We start from the raw sequence: 14056 nt of genomic DNA on the forward strand, positions 1-14056 counted from the left end.
GGCATTTATGAGCTGTCTGATGCATATTGATAATGCTTTAAACATACATTTATTATGCTGTAATCATAATAGCCAAAATTGTATAAGTAAGTTTTATTAAATGGTATTATTGGTAGATTTTACTGTCAGAGCACTGGGAAATAAAAGCGTTGTTCATCATTCATGTGCATATAAGAATTGAAGCAGTAATTATGTTTCTATCTTAAGACTTGCATTTAGTGGAAATGGTGCTTTAATTGGAATGAAAGTGAAGTCGAGCAAAAACTTAACTAATGTATTTCTAATCAAATTTCTTTTCTGAACAGGATGGTGATGTATGGACTAAAGAATCTTGAAAATGCTTCACAACTAGCTACCGATGTTGCCCTAAGGCAGACTCCAAGTGTGGCCAGTATGTTCAGAGTGAATAATTGTTGTCTGGTTTTTCTACTTCCGGTATTATAAAATGATTTTATTTCACAAGGTCTTTGTTCTCAACTTTTTTTTGGTTTTTGGCCTTTTGTTTGAGGTTTGAAATATTTGAGACCACATTTAAATTAGTATTGACAAACCTTGGTAAATTTATATTTTGCTTCGGTTTTAAGATTAATCTGATAAACAATTTAAGTGAATTTTGGAAGCCTGGTGATCCCATGTTATTTTTGTATCTTTATCATATCAGAATATGTAAATCTCCTACCAAAAATATTACAAACAAGCTTTTTTGGCCTTGAAACAAAATTGGTCATTTCACTACCTTTTTTCATTTGAAATAAAGAATAAAGTTACAAACTGCAATATTTTTTCAAATAATTTTATTCCAGTCATTTATTTTACATATGAGCAATCAAGCAATACCCTTAAAGGGGCATGACACTAAATGTTACAATTTCAAGTAAAAAAGAAAATTGTCAAAAATTTACTTGAAATTGACATCTTTGTGTACAAAGCATTGAATCTTTCTTGCTAATGTATTACATTGCTTATAACACATGCTTCTGTCGCAGTTTTTGTGCATTTTTTTCCATTCAAAATTTACTAGTGATGATAGCTCTAGCTTCAATGAATATCTATGTTTTATTTCAATACATAATCAAATGTTTTAATTTCAGCTCAATACGCTGATGTAGACCAGCTAATGCAGTCATCGAGACAAATCCTTCATGTTCCAAATCAGCAGCAGGAAGAAGCCCTTAAGCACGCTCTCGCCCAGCCCCTGTGTGTGATTCAGGGATGCGTGGGCTCCGGGAAATCCATGATGGCCGCCAAACTGGGCTACATGTTTGCCCAAAGAAATCAGGCTCTCCAGGCCGGGGGCAGGCTTCAAGTGCTGGTGTGTGCCCCTACCGAGGCTGGGGTTGATTTGGTTAATGGTGAGTTTAAAACTGCAAAAACAACGAAATAGTCATATGAACAGAATTTTGTAATTTTAAGCTTAAAATCGTTCAACTGTTAATTGCGTAGATAACACTAATCAGAAAACTAATGCCTATGCTGCAACCTTTTCAAAATATTTATGAACAATTAATCTTTTTTTTTTTAACTTTAGACTACAACTTACTATTGTTCATTAGTTTTTTATCCACCTTCAAACACAAACATATAAAATATTCTTCTTACCTGAACACACTTGAGAAAGTCTCTTTACTGTTTACTTTTGCAAAGTAAGATCATTGGCATATTTACTGGAAGCAGAAGTGTTAATAAAAGACTTAAAAAAAACAACTTTCAATATTACTTTATTAATAAAAAAAGTACCATTCATTTGGACTTACCTTGATTACAGGTTACTTCATGTCTCTGAACAGCAGCTCTCCGCGTGTTGTGCGGGTTTACAGCCCCGATGTGGAGAGGGTCCTCCATCCCCCCCCAAGGGTTGTATCCCGATCTACAAGTACATTTGCTGACCAGGAAATCAGTCAAATCAAGAACCACTACTCTTCCCTGTCTCTGTATGAACTCATTAGGGGAAGTAATTCTCCCTACTGCAAAAGCCTTAAAGTAAGTGAGAATGTTACTTTGTGCTGAAACTTTTCGCTTGCTTGAGCTGCATTTTGAGCAAATAATTTGTTGAAAGTAATTTGACAGAAACAAGTTTGGTTTCTTTAAAGCTGCACTCTCACAGAAATGCCATTTTTACAACTTTTTTTTTTGTCTTGGAAAGAGCAAGTTTTTGCGTAAATATCTGCAAATCTATTACATAAGATTGCTGACAAAAAATCAGATCGTAGATTTTAATATTTCCATTCGAAAATATTTTTTTTTATGGCTTAAACCGTTACTAACAGTTTAAAAAAAATGCATAAAACATCAATTTTTAAACTAGAATATAATAATCTGTGATCTTTTTTTGTGCGCAGTCTTATAACTGGTTTCCATGGATTTTTCGCCAAAAAAATGGCTGGTTCCAAGACGAAGAATAATTTTTTTTTTCAAAACATTCAATCTGTGCTTTAAGAAGTCTTAATTTATTTTATTCTTGGAAAATAATTCAAATGTTCTTAATTTTGGCAAATGTCATCATTTTTGTACATTTACTGCAGTGATTTAAGCAATCACTAGAATTATGACGATTTCACATTACTATTGTAAGTTTGTTTTTTTTTAACTTTCAGGAGTATGAAGGTCTGTTCTCACTGTACCCAGACGACATTGCAGACGACCAATTCGAGGATTATATACAGCTTGTTTCCCGTGCAGAGTCTGCAGTACTGGCCGAGGCTGAGATTATACTGTGTACATGCACAACTTCCGCTCAGCTGAAAATCTCGTCCGTAGCTAATGTACAACAGGTAAGTGATTTCAGACAAAAGATCAAATTGCTTAAGTTTTTTTTTTACGTTGTATATTATATAAAAGATTTTTAGCATCTTCCATGGCTGCTCATGAAAGTTAGGTTCATCCCAACTATACCAAACCAAAACAAATTGAACAGTTTTATTGTGTTTTAAGGTATTAAGATTGTTTGTGAAATGTGGGTCAGAAGTTAATAATAAACCATCATGTGAGCATCATTTTCTTTTTCAGATAATTGTCGATGACACAAACACTGGTACAGAACCAGAAGTACTGGTCCCCCTCTCGATTTACGGGGACGTAAAGCAGGTCACTCTGATAGGCGATATAAACCAGGCCGGTCCCACTGTTGTGAACGACGTGGCTAGACAATTGGGACTGGGCCAGTCCATAATGAGATCTTACCTGTCAACGGCTGTGTACCTAAACATACAGTACAGAGTGGTGGGTAGTTTGTTAGTAAATTATTTTTGCCCACAACCCAATTTCAAGTGGTATATTAGTTTAAACAGTTTATATTTTACAACGATTGTGAAAAAAGAAGTGAAAAAAGTAATGATAACTTATACAAAGTCACTCTCATTGGCACAATGTTGCGCGAGAGTGTGGTCTTATGTTGTGGGGGAAACCGGAGTGCCCGCTGAAAACCCACTTGTGGGGCTTTGTGACCACAAACAAAACACACCAAGTGGGATATTGTTGGCCATTCCATAAGATTCCGATTTTAAATGTCAAATATTTTAACTCTTGCTATGCAAAAATATTTATTAAAACAATTCTTCAAAATCATTAACTTTGTCATATTATTATGCAAGTTTACCAAGATAAATTTGTTATTCTTATGTTGAATGTACATATACACCTTTTATTCATATAAGGATCCGGCGAGACTCTGTTAAGATGTCATCTTATGATTGAGATTTCCGTTACAGCATGAAGGTATCGTAGACTTCCCGTCCCGCTTCTGTTACGACAATCGCCTCCTGTGTGGGTCAATCGCCCAGCGTCAACCGTCCGTGCTAAACTGGCCAGGGGGTCGTAATAAGCCTGTGGCATTCTGTCAACTAGATGGACAGGAGCAAAACCTACCAATGAATGTTGTCGGTGCCCCTGCGGAACAAAAATGTGTTAACTTGGAACAGGCTGACTTTGTGGTATGTCTCTAACCCTTTATAATGTGACACTTAATCATATTATGACTGCCTTTGGTAATTACCTAATTTGTTTATCAAAAGAAAAAATTAAATACACTCCTGTCATCATGTGCCTAGTAAATCTTCCTATCAGTTCTACAGTTATATTTATATCAGTGTGGTGCGCAGTCCTGTAGAATTTTCAGTAATGAACCAGGCTACATAACAGTTATGAATATTCATATTAGGGTGATTTGGTGTCCTATGAATTTCTCATTAATAAGACTACATGTAGCAATGTATCTATATAAGCATATAGCAATATGATTATCAATTCGATATATGTGTAAATGTTTCTGTTCATATGTTATGCCTGTGAACAGGGTTAAAAGGTGGATATATGAGTGATAGGTAACTGTATGGGATGTATGGGTAAACTTTTCAAGGTATATTGCACTTTGAGTAAACATAACTGATATGAGACATACATTAAGTTGTAAGTGATTGTTTCATTAGGCATGTTTCAAGGCTAATATGTAACTTATAAGATTATTTGAAAATGAAGTATGTTTCTTGCTTGTGCACTGTATCTAAATATTTGTTTGTATTTTCATGACAAAATGAGCTCGGACAAATCTTAGATAGTAACAACTTTATGGTTCTAAGGTTCAGGTGGCAGTTTCCCTGGTGAGGACGTACAATGTTGCCATGACTAGTGTTGGTATTGTTTGTCCAAGCCGCGCTCAGTGTAAGGTGGTGAAGGATAAGTTAGCAGTGACCGGGTGTAACATACCGTGCTTTACCCTGCATGAAATACAAGGTAAGCACCATCCCTGTGTAATATACCATACTTTATCCTGTATGAAACACAAGGTAACTACCGACTGGGTGTAATATACTGTGCTTTACCGTGCATGAAACAGAAGGTATGCACTGACAAAGCCTTATGTTACAAGATTGTAAAATGCAGGTCACTGTCAAGATGGTAGGCAGAAGGCATAAGCTCATGTGACATAATTATAAGGATTTGATAATAAACATGGTAGACGGTTTTACTGTTATGATATTTAATGAAAAAAAGGTAAGTTTTTGCCTACAGAATAATGGCATGTATGAACATGATAGATTATTTAAATAATTTAAATTATTGTTGAATTATGCTATTATATTTGATCAACTTATGCTGCACTACCAGTCAGTCAATTGTAACCACGGCCCCCCCCCCCTTTCCCCGCTATTTTCGGCTAAAAAAAAAACCCAACACAGTTCTCGGCACTGCAGGGCCTCTTTGAAGGTAAAAACATGTCCCATTTCCCCCGCTATCCCCGATATACCCCCGGACCTGGGGGTGGGGTGGGGGCATGGTCACAAATTGACTGGTGCATTAGAGGGACATGAGTGTTGGCACCCATGAGTGCTGTGTACATGTTTATATTTGACTGTGTTGTCTGATTTCAGGTCTGGAGTTTGACTATGTGCTGTTCAGTACCATACACAGCCTGCCTGCTATGAACATAGAGCAGTTCCCAACACAGAAATGGCTGAATGAGAAGCTTGGGGTCCTTACTGACCATGGACAGGTCATTTCAACATTGTCCAGGGCTAGGAAAGGGCTTGTCATTGTTGGTAGGATGTCTTCTGTTTTTTTTTTAAAAAGAGAAAAGATATTCATTTTACAGAAACAGCTGTTGTCTTTGGAGTACAAAGAAAAAAGAAAGATAGTCATGAAACAAAATCAATTAATTTGGGGGGTGCCTAAATTTGTTATCTTGCAATTGATCATGTCCCAAAAGTAAACAAATATAACCGTCATGTGAGTTTCTGAAAATATGAATTGTATGCGTTTCTCACTTGTGCTTTTTGTTTAACTTGTGTTTATTTGAAAAAAAGCGTTGAGGTATTGTCATGGTCTTGGTGTTGTAGTCATCAGCATGCAAAAACTTTTACTTTAGCCATGATTCAAATTAAACATGGTACACTTAGAGACATAATTTCAATGACATCATTTCCGAACTGAATTCAAATGACCTTTAATTCCAATTTTAAGCTTATGATAAAAAGAAAAATTGTATCAATGTTATATAGCAATATATTTCACGGCATGAACACCAAAAATGATCTGACACTAAAACAAACAATCTTTCTTTCTATCTTACATGTTTGTTAAAATAAATGTTTCCTTTAATTGCAGGCAACGAGAATTTGCTAAGATGTGACAAGTTGTGGAATCGACTCCTGACAGAATACAGTCATAGTAGCAGACTGGTTACCGCTGGTCAATTTCTCAAGGCTATGTCCATGTAATTAAGGGGCATAACTGGGATATGAAATAAGAACAAAAACGGAGTTATCTTCTCATATAGGACTGAATATACATTTTGGCATGTTTCCGGAAATTATGATCGTTATGGTGTATACGTTTGAGGCTATATAATATATATTGCTATTTAAAGTTTGTCTGATCTTATTTGGTGAGGGATTTATTTCTGGAAATAACAATTGTAATGGTGTTGACGTTTGAGGCTATATAATATATATTTCTATGTTATGTTTATTTGTGCTTATTTGGTGAGGGATTTATTATAAAACATATGTAATTTTATTATATTTATACCTTTGTTTAAAATTTAAATGTAACTTAGATGTAATGTTTTCTGAATTCCAAACAAGATGTATATTTGCAATTTTATAATTAATAACATTGATAAAATATGTGTACCCATACTAATTTGATTTAGCTGCTCATACAAACTGACTAGATATGTGTACCGGTACTAATTTGATTTAGCTGCTCATACAAACTGACTAGATATGTGTACCGGTACTAATTTGATTTAGCTGCTCATACAAACTGACTAGATATGTGTACCGGTACTAATTTGATTTTAGCTGGTCATACAAACTGCAATGAATTATTCAGAATATTTTTGTTCGTGTGCTAACAGTGACATTATAATAACGAGTCTCACCCACATGTATCTAGACTGATAAAAATAATACATGAATGTTTGGCTTTGTCAGTTACTCAAGTAAGACAAGTTAATGAGCATCGCCATTCCATTACGTCACTGTCAAATAACAGTATACTTGTTGCATGTTCTAATTTAAGCTGTACTAGTTGATCCTTTCTTTTGCATCAATTTTAAAAAAAAGCGCCTTAAAATCTTATAGTTTCTTACATACATGTTCACAACAAGTGCTAAGCATGTGATTTGTGTTTTATGTTGAATATTAATGATGACCTTTCAAAGTAAATTATATTTTCCTTGACTAATTTTTATTGTTGTCAGATCCTTAATATGTTTATTTGAGATCAGTTTCAAGCTGTTATTTATGTCTTATTTAATGATCAAATGGCTGAAAACCTACTGGTCCAATGCCACCTAACGTAGAATTAAATTTGTATTGCCTTGAATTTTAGTTGTATGTATTTCATAGAAAATTTTAATTTTAATATACTTTCACTGTTTATTGTCAATACAGATCAGTATTGTATGATATGCATCTTGATTGGAAGTCAGTTTTTACATTTGTATGTACATTCATTATATTGTACATAATCGCTATATTTGATTGCTATTATTGCCATGGTAAATACCTGCATGATTGAAAGAGTTGTCAGGATCGAAGGTTACATTATAATGTGTATTTAAAGACTATGAATGGTTGGTGATTATGAAGTAGAATATGTCTGATATGAAAATGGCCTCCTTATTACATGTATATTGAAATATGTTTTTGTGACTTAGTTAACATTTGGTGTTGTTGCTTTTTAATGATTTGCAAATATTGATAATGATGAAATAATTGAATGTTGATGAAAATGATGGATGGGAAATCTGTCATTTAGTTTGTTGCCTATTTTGAGGGGATTAAAGCGAAAAGTTTGTAAGTGACATTCAATACAGAAGCAAATAGAAGGTTTTTGCTTTATCATCCCTTGATTTGTATGCTTTTATATTATTCATGTAAATAATTATGTTTATTACTATGTAACAACTTATGAAGAATAGTGGGGTTGGTGTTGACCCTGGGCTGTACTCACAAACTGTTGGCTGAATACATCAATTTTGTAACTACCCATGTTAAAAAGTAGGAGTTACTTGTTATGGCGATGAACTGTAGGTGGAATAAACTTTAAATCTCATTTTAGTGTATTTGAATAGTAAGCTAGAATTATGATTTTTTGCATAGTCTGCCCCAAAAAACTGTGAATGGGAACTAATAGTATGCTTGTTAATAGAGAAACAAATGCAAGTCTGCAGTACTTATGTGATAATGTTATCTTAAAATTATCTTAATTTGCTGCTTTGGACATATATGATTTGTGTTTGTGACAAACATATGAACTTGGGCATGGCGGACTGTAATATGTATTTTGTGGGTTTGATTTTTTTTGTATTAAATGAAGGCTGGCAGTGGAAAGGTTTTATATAATGTTAAATAAAGATGCATGTAAATCTTTCTGCTTTGAACCTTCGTTATGTATATACAAGTATGTATGTCTGTATGAAGGACTATGTACATTTTGTATAAGTGTTGAATAATCAGACTAATTTCATAACCAGTATTCAAAATCTATCTTCTAATCCGAAATAATAGAAAGGGAATTTTCATACTAAATATTGATAGTGTCATTAACATTTATTTCAACAAGCATATCCTTATAAATTTCAAAATTAACTTAACATATTGAAAGACGAAGAATAAATTTAAAATATGGATCATTTTTTGTACATTCATTTCACCAGTTTTAAGATACATGGTGTTATTATCAAACACCATAAAAATCATAAAAGTCCATGAAAAGGATTATTTGATTATATTTCATCGTCATGCCAACGCCAGTATGTATTGTTTATATATACTGTTTGTGAGTACAGCCTAGTATACCTGTATTGTTATATATGTTAAATTGATACATTATAGCTTTATATTAAGTATATTTAGTATGTTTGTATAAAATTGTGTTATGTAAGGATTTTAATACATACATGTTCATTTAATTAGGATGTAACCTGAATATGTATTTAGGATGTTACCTGACAATATATTCCGGATATTGCCTGAACATGTGAAATGGATTCTACTGATTATAAAATACAGCTTTTTGTAATCATGATAACAAATAAGCTGTCATTATTAAAATTAAAAATAACATCACAGCCAAATAAAATTTACATGTTTGCTTATTCTAGATAAATAAAATATACATAAACTTTGTATATAATTTTTATATTATTACATGTCTTTTTCACCTTTAATCCTACTCCCAGTTTTCACTCTTAATGTGTTTTGTATAATTGGAATAAACTTAAAAATAAATTTATTGGTATAAGAGTAACGTCTTAATAGCTTAATGTCATGATCTTTCATAAAATTTTATTCTTTTCATTTTTTTTTTAATATTGTACATTTACTTGCTAACTTGATTAATGGCCATGATGAATATACATGTTATATTCCCTGGTATCGATGATTAAATGTTTACTTCTTAAAGACTAAACAGTCCAAAGACAAATATTAAATGTAACTCATTATGTTAATTAATTACTGAGAATAATTTTCACTAGTTTGACAATAATGTTATTTAAATCCATTTATATTTTTTTCAAGTAGTTTGCTGTTTAAATATTGTCGTCTGTAATTTAAATCCTAATCATTATGGTAATGATTACCAAAGTCTGTCCTGGAGTGTGGCATAATGATTGTGGCTAAAATGGCAAATTTCATAATATCAGGATATTCCATAAATTTGTTTTGTGATATTTAGTTTCTGTACTTCAATATAGGTCTTGGCTTATTTATGTCAGGAAAATTTCACCTTCAGACAATTTTTCAGCAATGTTTAAAAAATTTATTTTCGATTTCTGTGAATTATTATTTTGGATCACCTTTATTTTAATCTAAGCCCTACATTTTGAACATAGTGGTAGTCTTAAAACTTCAAACTTTGTTACAAAGCATTTTTTTTATTTTTTGAACATGATTTATATATGCAAGATGTTAAGATAATTCTTTGAAATGATGACTTAAATATTTTTTGAATACACGCTCACTCTGCCCATTCTTAATCATTAAGAATTTACTTCATGTTATCTAACTCTTAATTCTAATATTGATTATTCATCTCTGCTCAACCAATACCAAGATCTGTTTGGTAAGAATATGGTTTGATTCTCAGAAAATATGTAGTAGTTGATTTTTTAAATGATTCTTTTCGGCCATATACATGTAGATAAAGATTTTTTTTTAATTCTTGGGGGGGGGGGGGGGAGAAATGATAAAATCAGAGAAATATCGTGATGGTATGTTTATGACCTGCATATTTATGACTTGTGTAATTTGATATTTTTTATGTTCATAAATAAAATGTGTATTTTGTATTCAAATAATTTATGGATAACAAAGATTTCAAAAATGTATATCATTAATTGTATGTATATAAATTAATGACTTGAATTAACCAGATGCAATTTTACTCATATTTCAAGCATATATCTCATATCTTTACAACAAACCTTTTTATCAATTAATGACTGTGCAATTGAGTTAGTAAAAAAAAAGTAAATTATTAATTAATCGTGATTTTTGTTAGCATCTGAAATAATTAATGGAATTAACCAGATGTTATTTTGCTCCTATTTGAAACAAACATGTACGAGTATGACTCGTATCATTACAGCATACTTTTTATTAATAAAAAACTAATTAAATGTAGTATTTTAATCCTATTTTCACCTACTCTTGATTGCTTGTTGTGCGTGTCTGTGCTATTCACTGTTGTAGTTAAATAAAATTTGTATGCGTGAATAAATCTGTTCTCTTCTAGACTTGTATTGTTTACCTTTGTCCTTTGAATACTATCGAATTATAAAAATGTATCAAATACTACTTCGGAATTCAAAGATTGATATTGACCCGTATACAATAAAGGATTTTCAGTAGTAACTTCAATAAACTCAGATCTGTATACACATCCCAAATGGCAAGACATAGGATTAGGGTTAGACTATAGTCCACCTAAATGGCCGTGAACGAGTCTTTTGACGATTTTTTTAACAATGGCAGACTCGTACATAAGAAATGTCAAAATAATAAAAAAAAACGTATCCCTGATCACTCATTATTGTAGCTAGGTTAGACTTCATGTGTACCGCTGTTTTCAAACGTATTTAGTGATTTTCGTGGTAAAATAGTATCAGACTGATCATGTTTGCTTTTTTTTATTTGCTGTATTGCAAGGCGTTCGTGCTGCATCAAGAGTTCTTATATTTTATAAAGAGAACTAATTTAATGAACCCATATATGAATTGCTAGGATAGTATGCAAGTGTAATGTTGCATAACAAAATACGCGGTACGTTCTTATTTTGTAACACATTGTATTTTGTTATAAATATTAACATGTCTTACAGCTCGTGTCTTAATAACACTTATTAACGCACGATTATTTTGATTCTGCATCACACAAAAACTGCATAAAACTTCCTCGCTCAACATAAAAGGAAGGTGTTGAAACATAAAAAAAATCAAGGCTAGTGCCCATGTAAGTGCACTAGCCGTCGAAAAGAAAAAAAGATCAAAAACTGAATGAAAAATAGCTAATATAGGTAAAAGAATGGTACACTTACTATAAACATAGTTTTAAGTCACGCAATTTTCTATTTTCACTATATGCCATATGTGCTACATCGGAAGGCAAGATTTTGCTTCGAATGAAGACTTAAAACAATGTTAACTTTTCTTAACACCATTTTAAGTGAAACAAAGGGCAGTCTATGCCACTTAAAGAGTACCGCCTTCGTTTTATTACCGGAGATTGATAAAGTCATTAGTTTCATCAAACACGTCGACAAACCTGTTTCCAAAATAATGTTTTGACAGCGCTCCGCCAGACGGCCGTTTTGTGAAAAGGTTTGTCGAAGTGTTTTAGGAAACTAAACTCTCAATCAAACTCTGGTAAAAGACCGAAGGCGGGGCTCCGTCAGCAGCGTTATGTTTCATTTGAAACAGTGAAGACATATTGAAATTATCTCTGTTTAAACTTTTCATTCGAAGCAAAATGTTGCCTTCCGACAACAGGCATTTTGTAGGCCCTTTTGTATTTCTGATATTTCAAAAACTTTCAAACAGTTTATTTCACTATACATAAGACAATATGTCGGCCATGGAAATACACATTATAATTAGTACATTGTGATACAAATAAGTCAGAAGTCGCAAGACAGTATATATTAATAACGAAAAGAGGAGGTTTTCTATTCATATTACATATGAACAGTTTTTCGTCATTCATACGCTTTATACACATACATTGCCAATTTCTATTTTAAAACAGTTGACCGCTTTTGAGAGAGATATATTCTTATACATATTCTACTTCTGAAAAGTGTATAACTACTTAACCATACATTTTCTCCGATATAGACAAGTAAACTTCATATATACATGTAAACGGCATTTGCAAAAATATGCATATTAATCACACGTATGTTATATATTGTTCTCATACTTTATTTATAAGCTATGTTTTTGTGCCATGCAACTTTGCAATTTCACGTATACACACACTTAGTTGAGTCATATACTCATGCTAAACACATACACCTAAATTTAGGTAGAGCTTTCACTCAAATTGATTAACTCTTCTTAACACCGCTCTGATAGGACTCTGAAATGTTATTGAAATACTTAAAAATTCTACGTTAAAATCGGTATATCGACAAAACGTTTTAAAAAATCATTACCAATCTGCTCCAATAGCTACGGAGCTGCATTCCGCGTGAGTAGCTTGCTAAAGTAGCGTTGTAGTGAATATTCATGAAATGTAGGTGGCGATTAAAAATTGTGCGAATAAGCAGCAAGTTTGCGTACTGAATCAAAATACATACATGTATGTATCTGTATTAACATTTTTGCCGCGGCCGGGGATCTAGATACTATTGGTAATCAAAGCACTGATAGTGCTGAACGCCTTGAGCGATGATTCATGCTATGTGATATTCAAAAAAGACCATATGAATGATAGCATGCCACTCCCTCGCTCGCTCTCACACCTGCCCGTCCACACATCCAACCTGCCGACACACCCGTCCGTCCACTTACTAAAGCTCAAGCCTAAAATAGAATCTTGTTCATCACAATCTGACAGGTTTATTAACCGAAAATTGACCTGGATAACTCCGTAACGCACGGAAAAGCATGGATCGTATCGAAGATGCAATAAATTTCTAATTTGGCGTAATATATCAAACCAAAGTGTTTTAAATGTAATCATAATATTTCATTTTATCCCAGAATCAGTTTTATGGAGATTATAATGTATTAATAAGCATAGTTTCTAATTTAAAACAGCTTTAAAGCCGGCTCTAACTTGACAGTTTTTTATTAAGATTTTTAGTAGGTACAAGTTCTTACACAAAATAAATGGGTATGCAACGCAGTTGCATTAAACGATTTATTTAACAACCTTTAACCATTACCAAATGCACATTACACACTTTACATTTAAAATCAAAGCGCTCAAGGTGTTGACGTACTTTAGCCCTGCTACGTTTTATGAGTATAGTCATGTAATGCCGAATGAAACGGAAAGTGTGTGAAGATTTTTAAGTTTGTCTCTGTTTTTCAGCCCAGAGTCTTCAGCATGATGGATATGCATATTTAATTATCTATAAACCACTGATATGAATACGTTCCATTTGTAAACGAGTTACATAGGTTCAGGGTATTATTAAGATACTAAGATACATCGACGCATGGAGGGAATGAATAGTATGTGGGTGATTCGATTAAAAAGAATTTTGTGCGAGGATCCTGTCATTGCAGAAAGAGACCTTAAACATAAACTTTATTAACATATCCAATGCATTTTGTGGGATAGAGCATACCCTGGTAGTTAATTAGATACGACTCAGTCATGTTTTAATAGTTGAGTAGAGTTTCCTAAAATGCTTAAATGCTTTATCCGTGGCAGTGCAATGTTTATGAAACCAATGTCCTAGATGTTTCATGTGCATTTGAGTATTAAGAAATACTTATGTTATTAATTGGGTTTTCCACATATTTAATGAATAGTTCTAATGACTGATACTCCATGGTTTTAATGAAATTAAGTATCAGCATACAAATCTCAAAATATTTGCG

General features: G+C 32.7%; 1 protein-coding gene across 4 annotated transcripts in view; it reads left to right on the forward strand.

The window, feature by feature from the left end:
• LOC128207130 (helicase with zinc finger domain 2-like) overlaps window positions 1-14056 on the forward strand; it is a 103174-nt gene that overhangs the window by 58857 nt on the left and 30261 nt on the right. For 3 of the 4 annotated variants that reach the window (XM_052909900.1, XM_052909910.1, XM_052909917.1), the window contains 9 exons: window positions 306-391; window positions 1092-1352; window positions 1766-1980; window positions 2595-2771; window positions 3007-3219; window positions 3708-3929; window positions 4575-4728; window positions 5367-5534; window positions 6100-10157. The exons of the other annotated variant lie outside the window; for it this stretch is intronic. In XM_052909900.1, coding sequence (XP_052765860.1) covers window positions 306-391; window positions 1092-1352; window positions 1766-1980; window positions 2595-2771; window positions 3007-3219; window positions 3708-3929; window positions 4575-4728; window positions 5367-5534; window positions 6100-6212 — 1609 coding nt within the window. In that variant the 3' untranslated portion in view covers window positions 6213-10157. Of the gene's footprint in view, window positions 1-305; window positions 392-1091; window positions 1353-1765; window positions 1981-2594; window positions 2772-3006; window positions 3220-3707; window positions 3930-4574; window positions 4729-5366; window positions 5535-6099; window positions 10158-14056 lie in introns of those variants that run through there. 4 annotated transcript variants of the gene reach the window in all.

This window comes from Mya arenaria, chromosome 2 (genome assembly GCF_026914265.1).
Source record: "Mya arenaria isolate MELC-2E11 chromosome 2, ASM2691426v1".
NCBI classification, from domain to species: Eukaryota; Metazoa; Mollusca; class Bivalvia; order Myida; family Myidae; genus Mya; species Mya arenaria.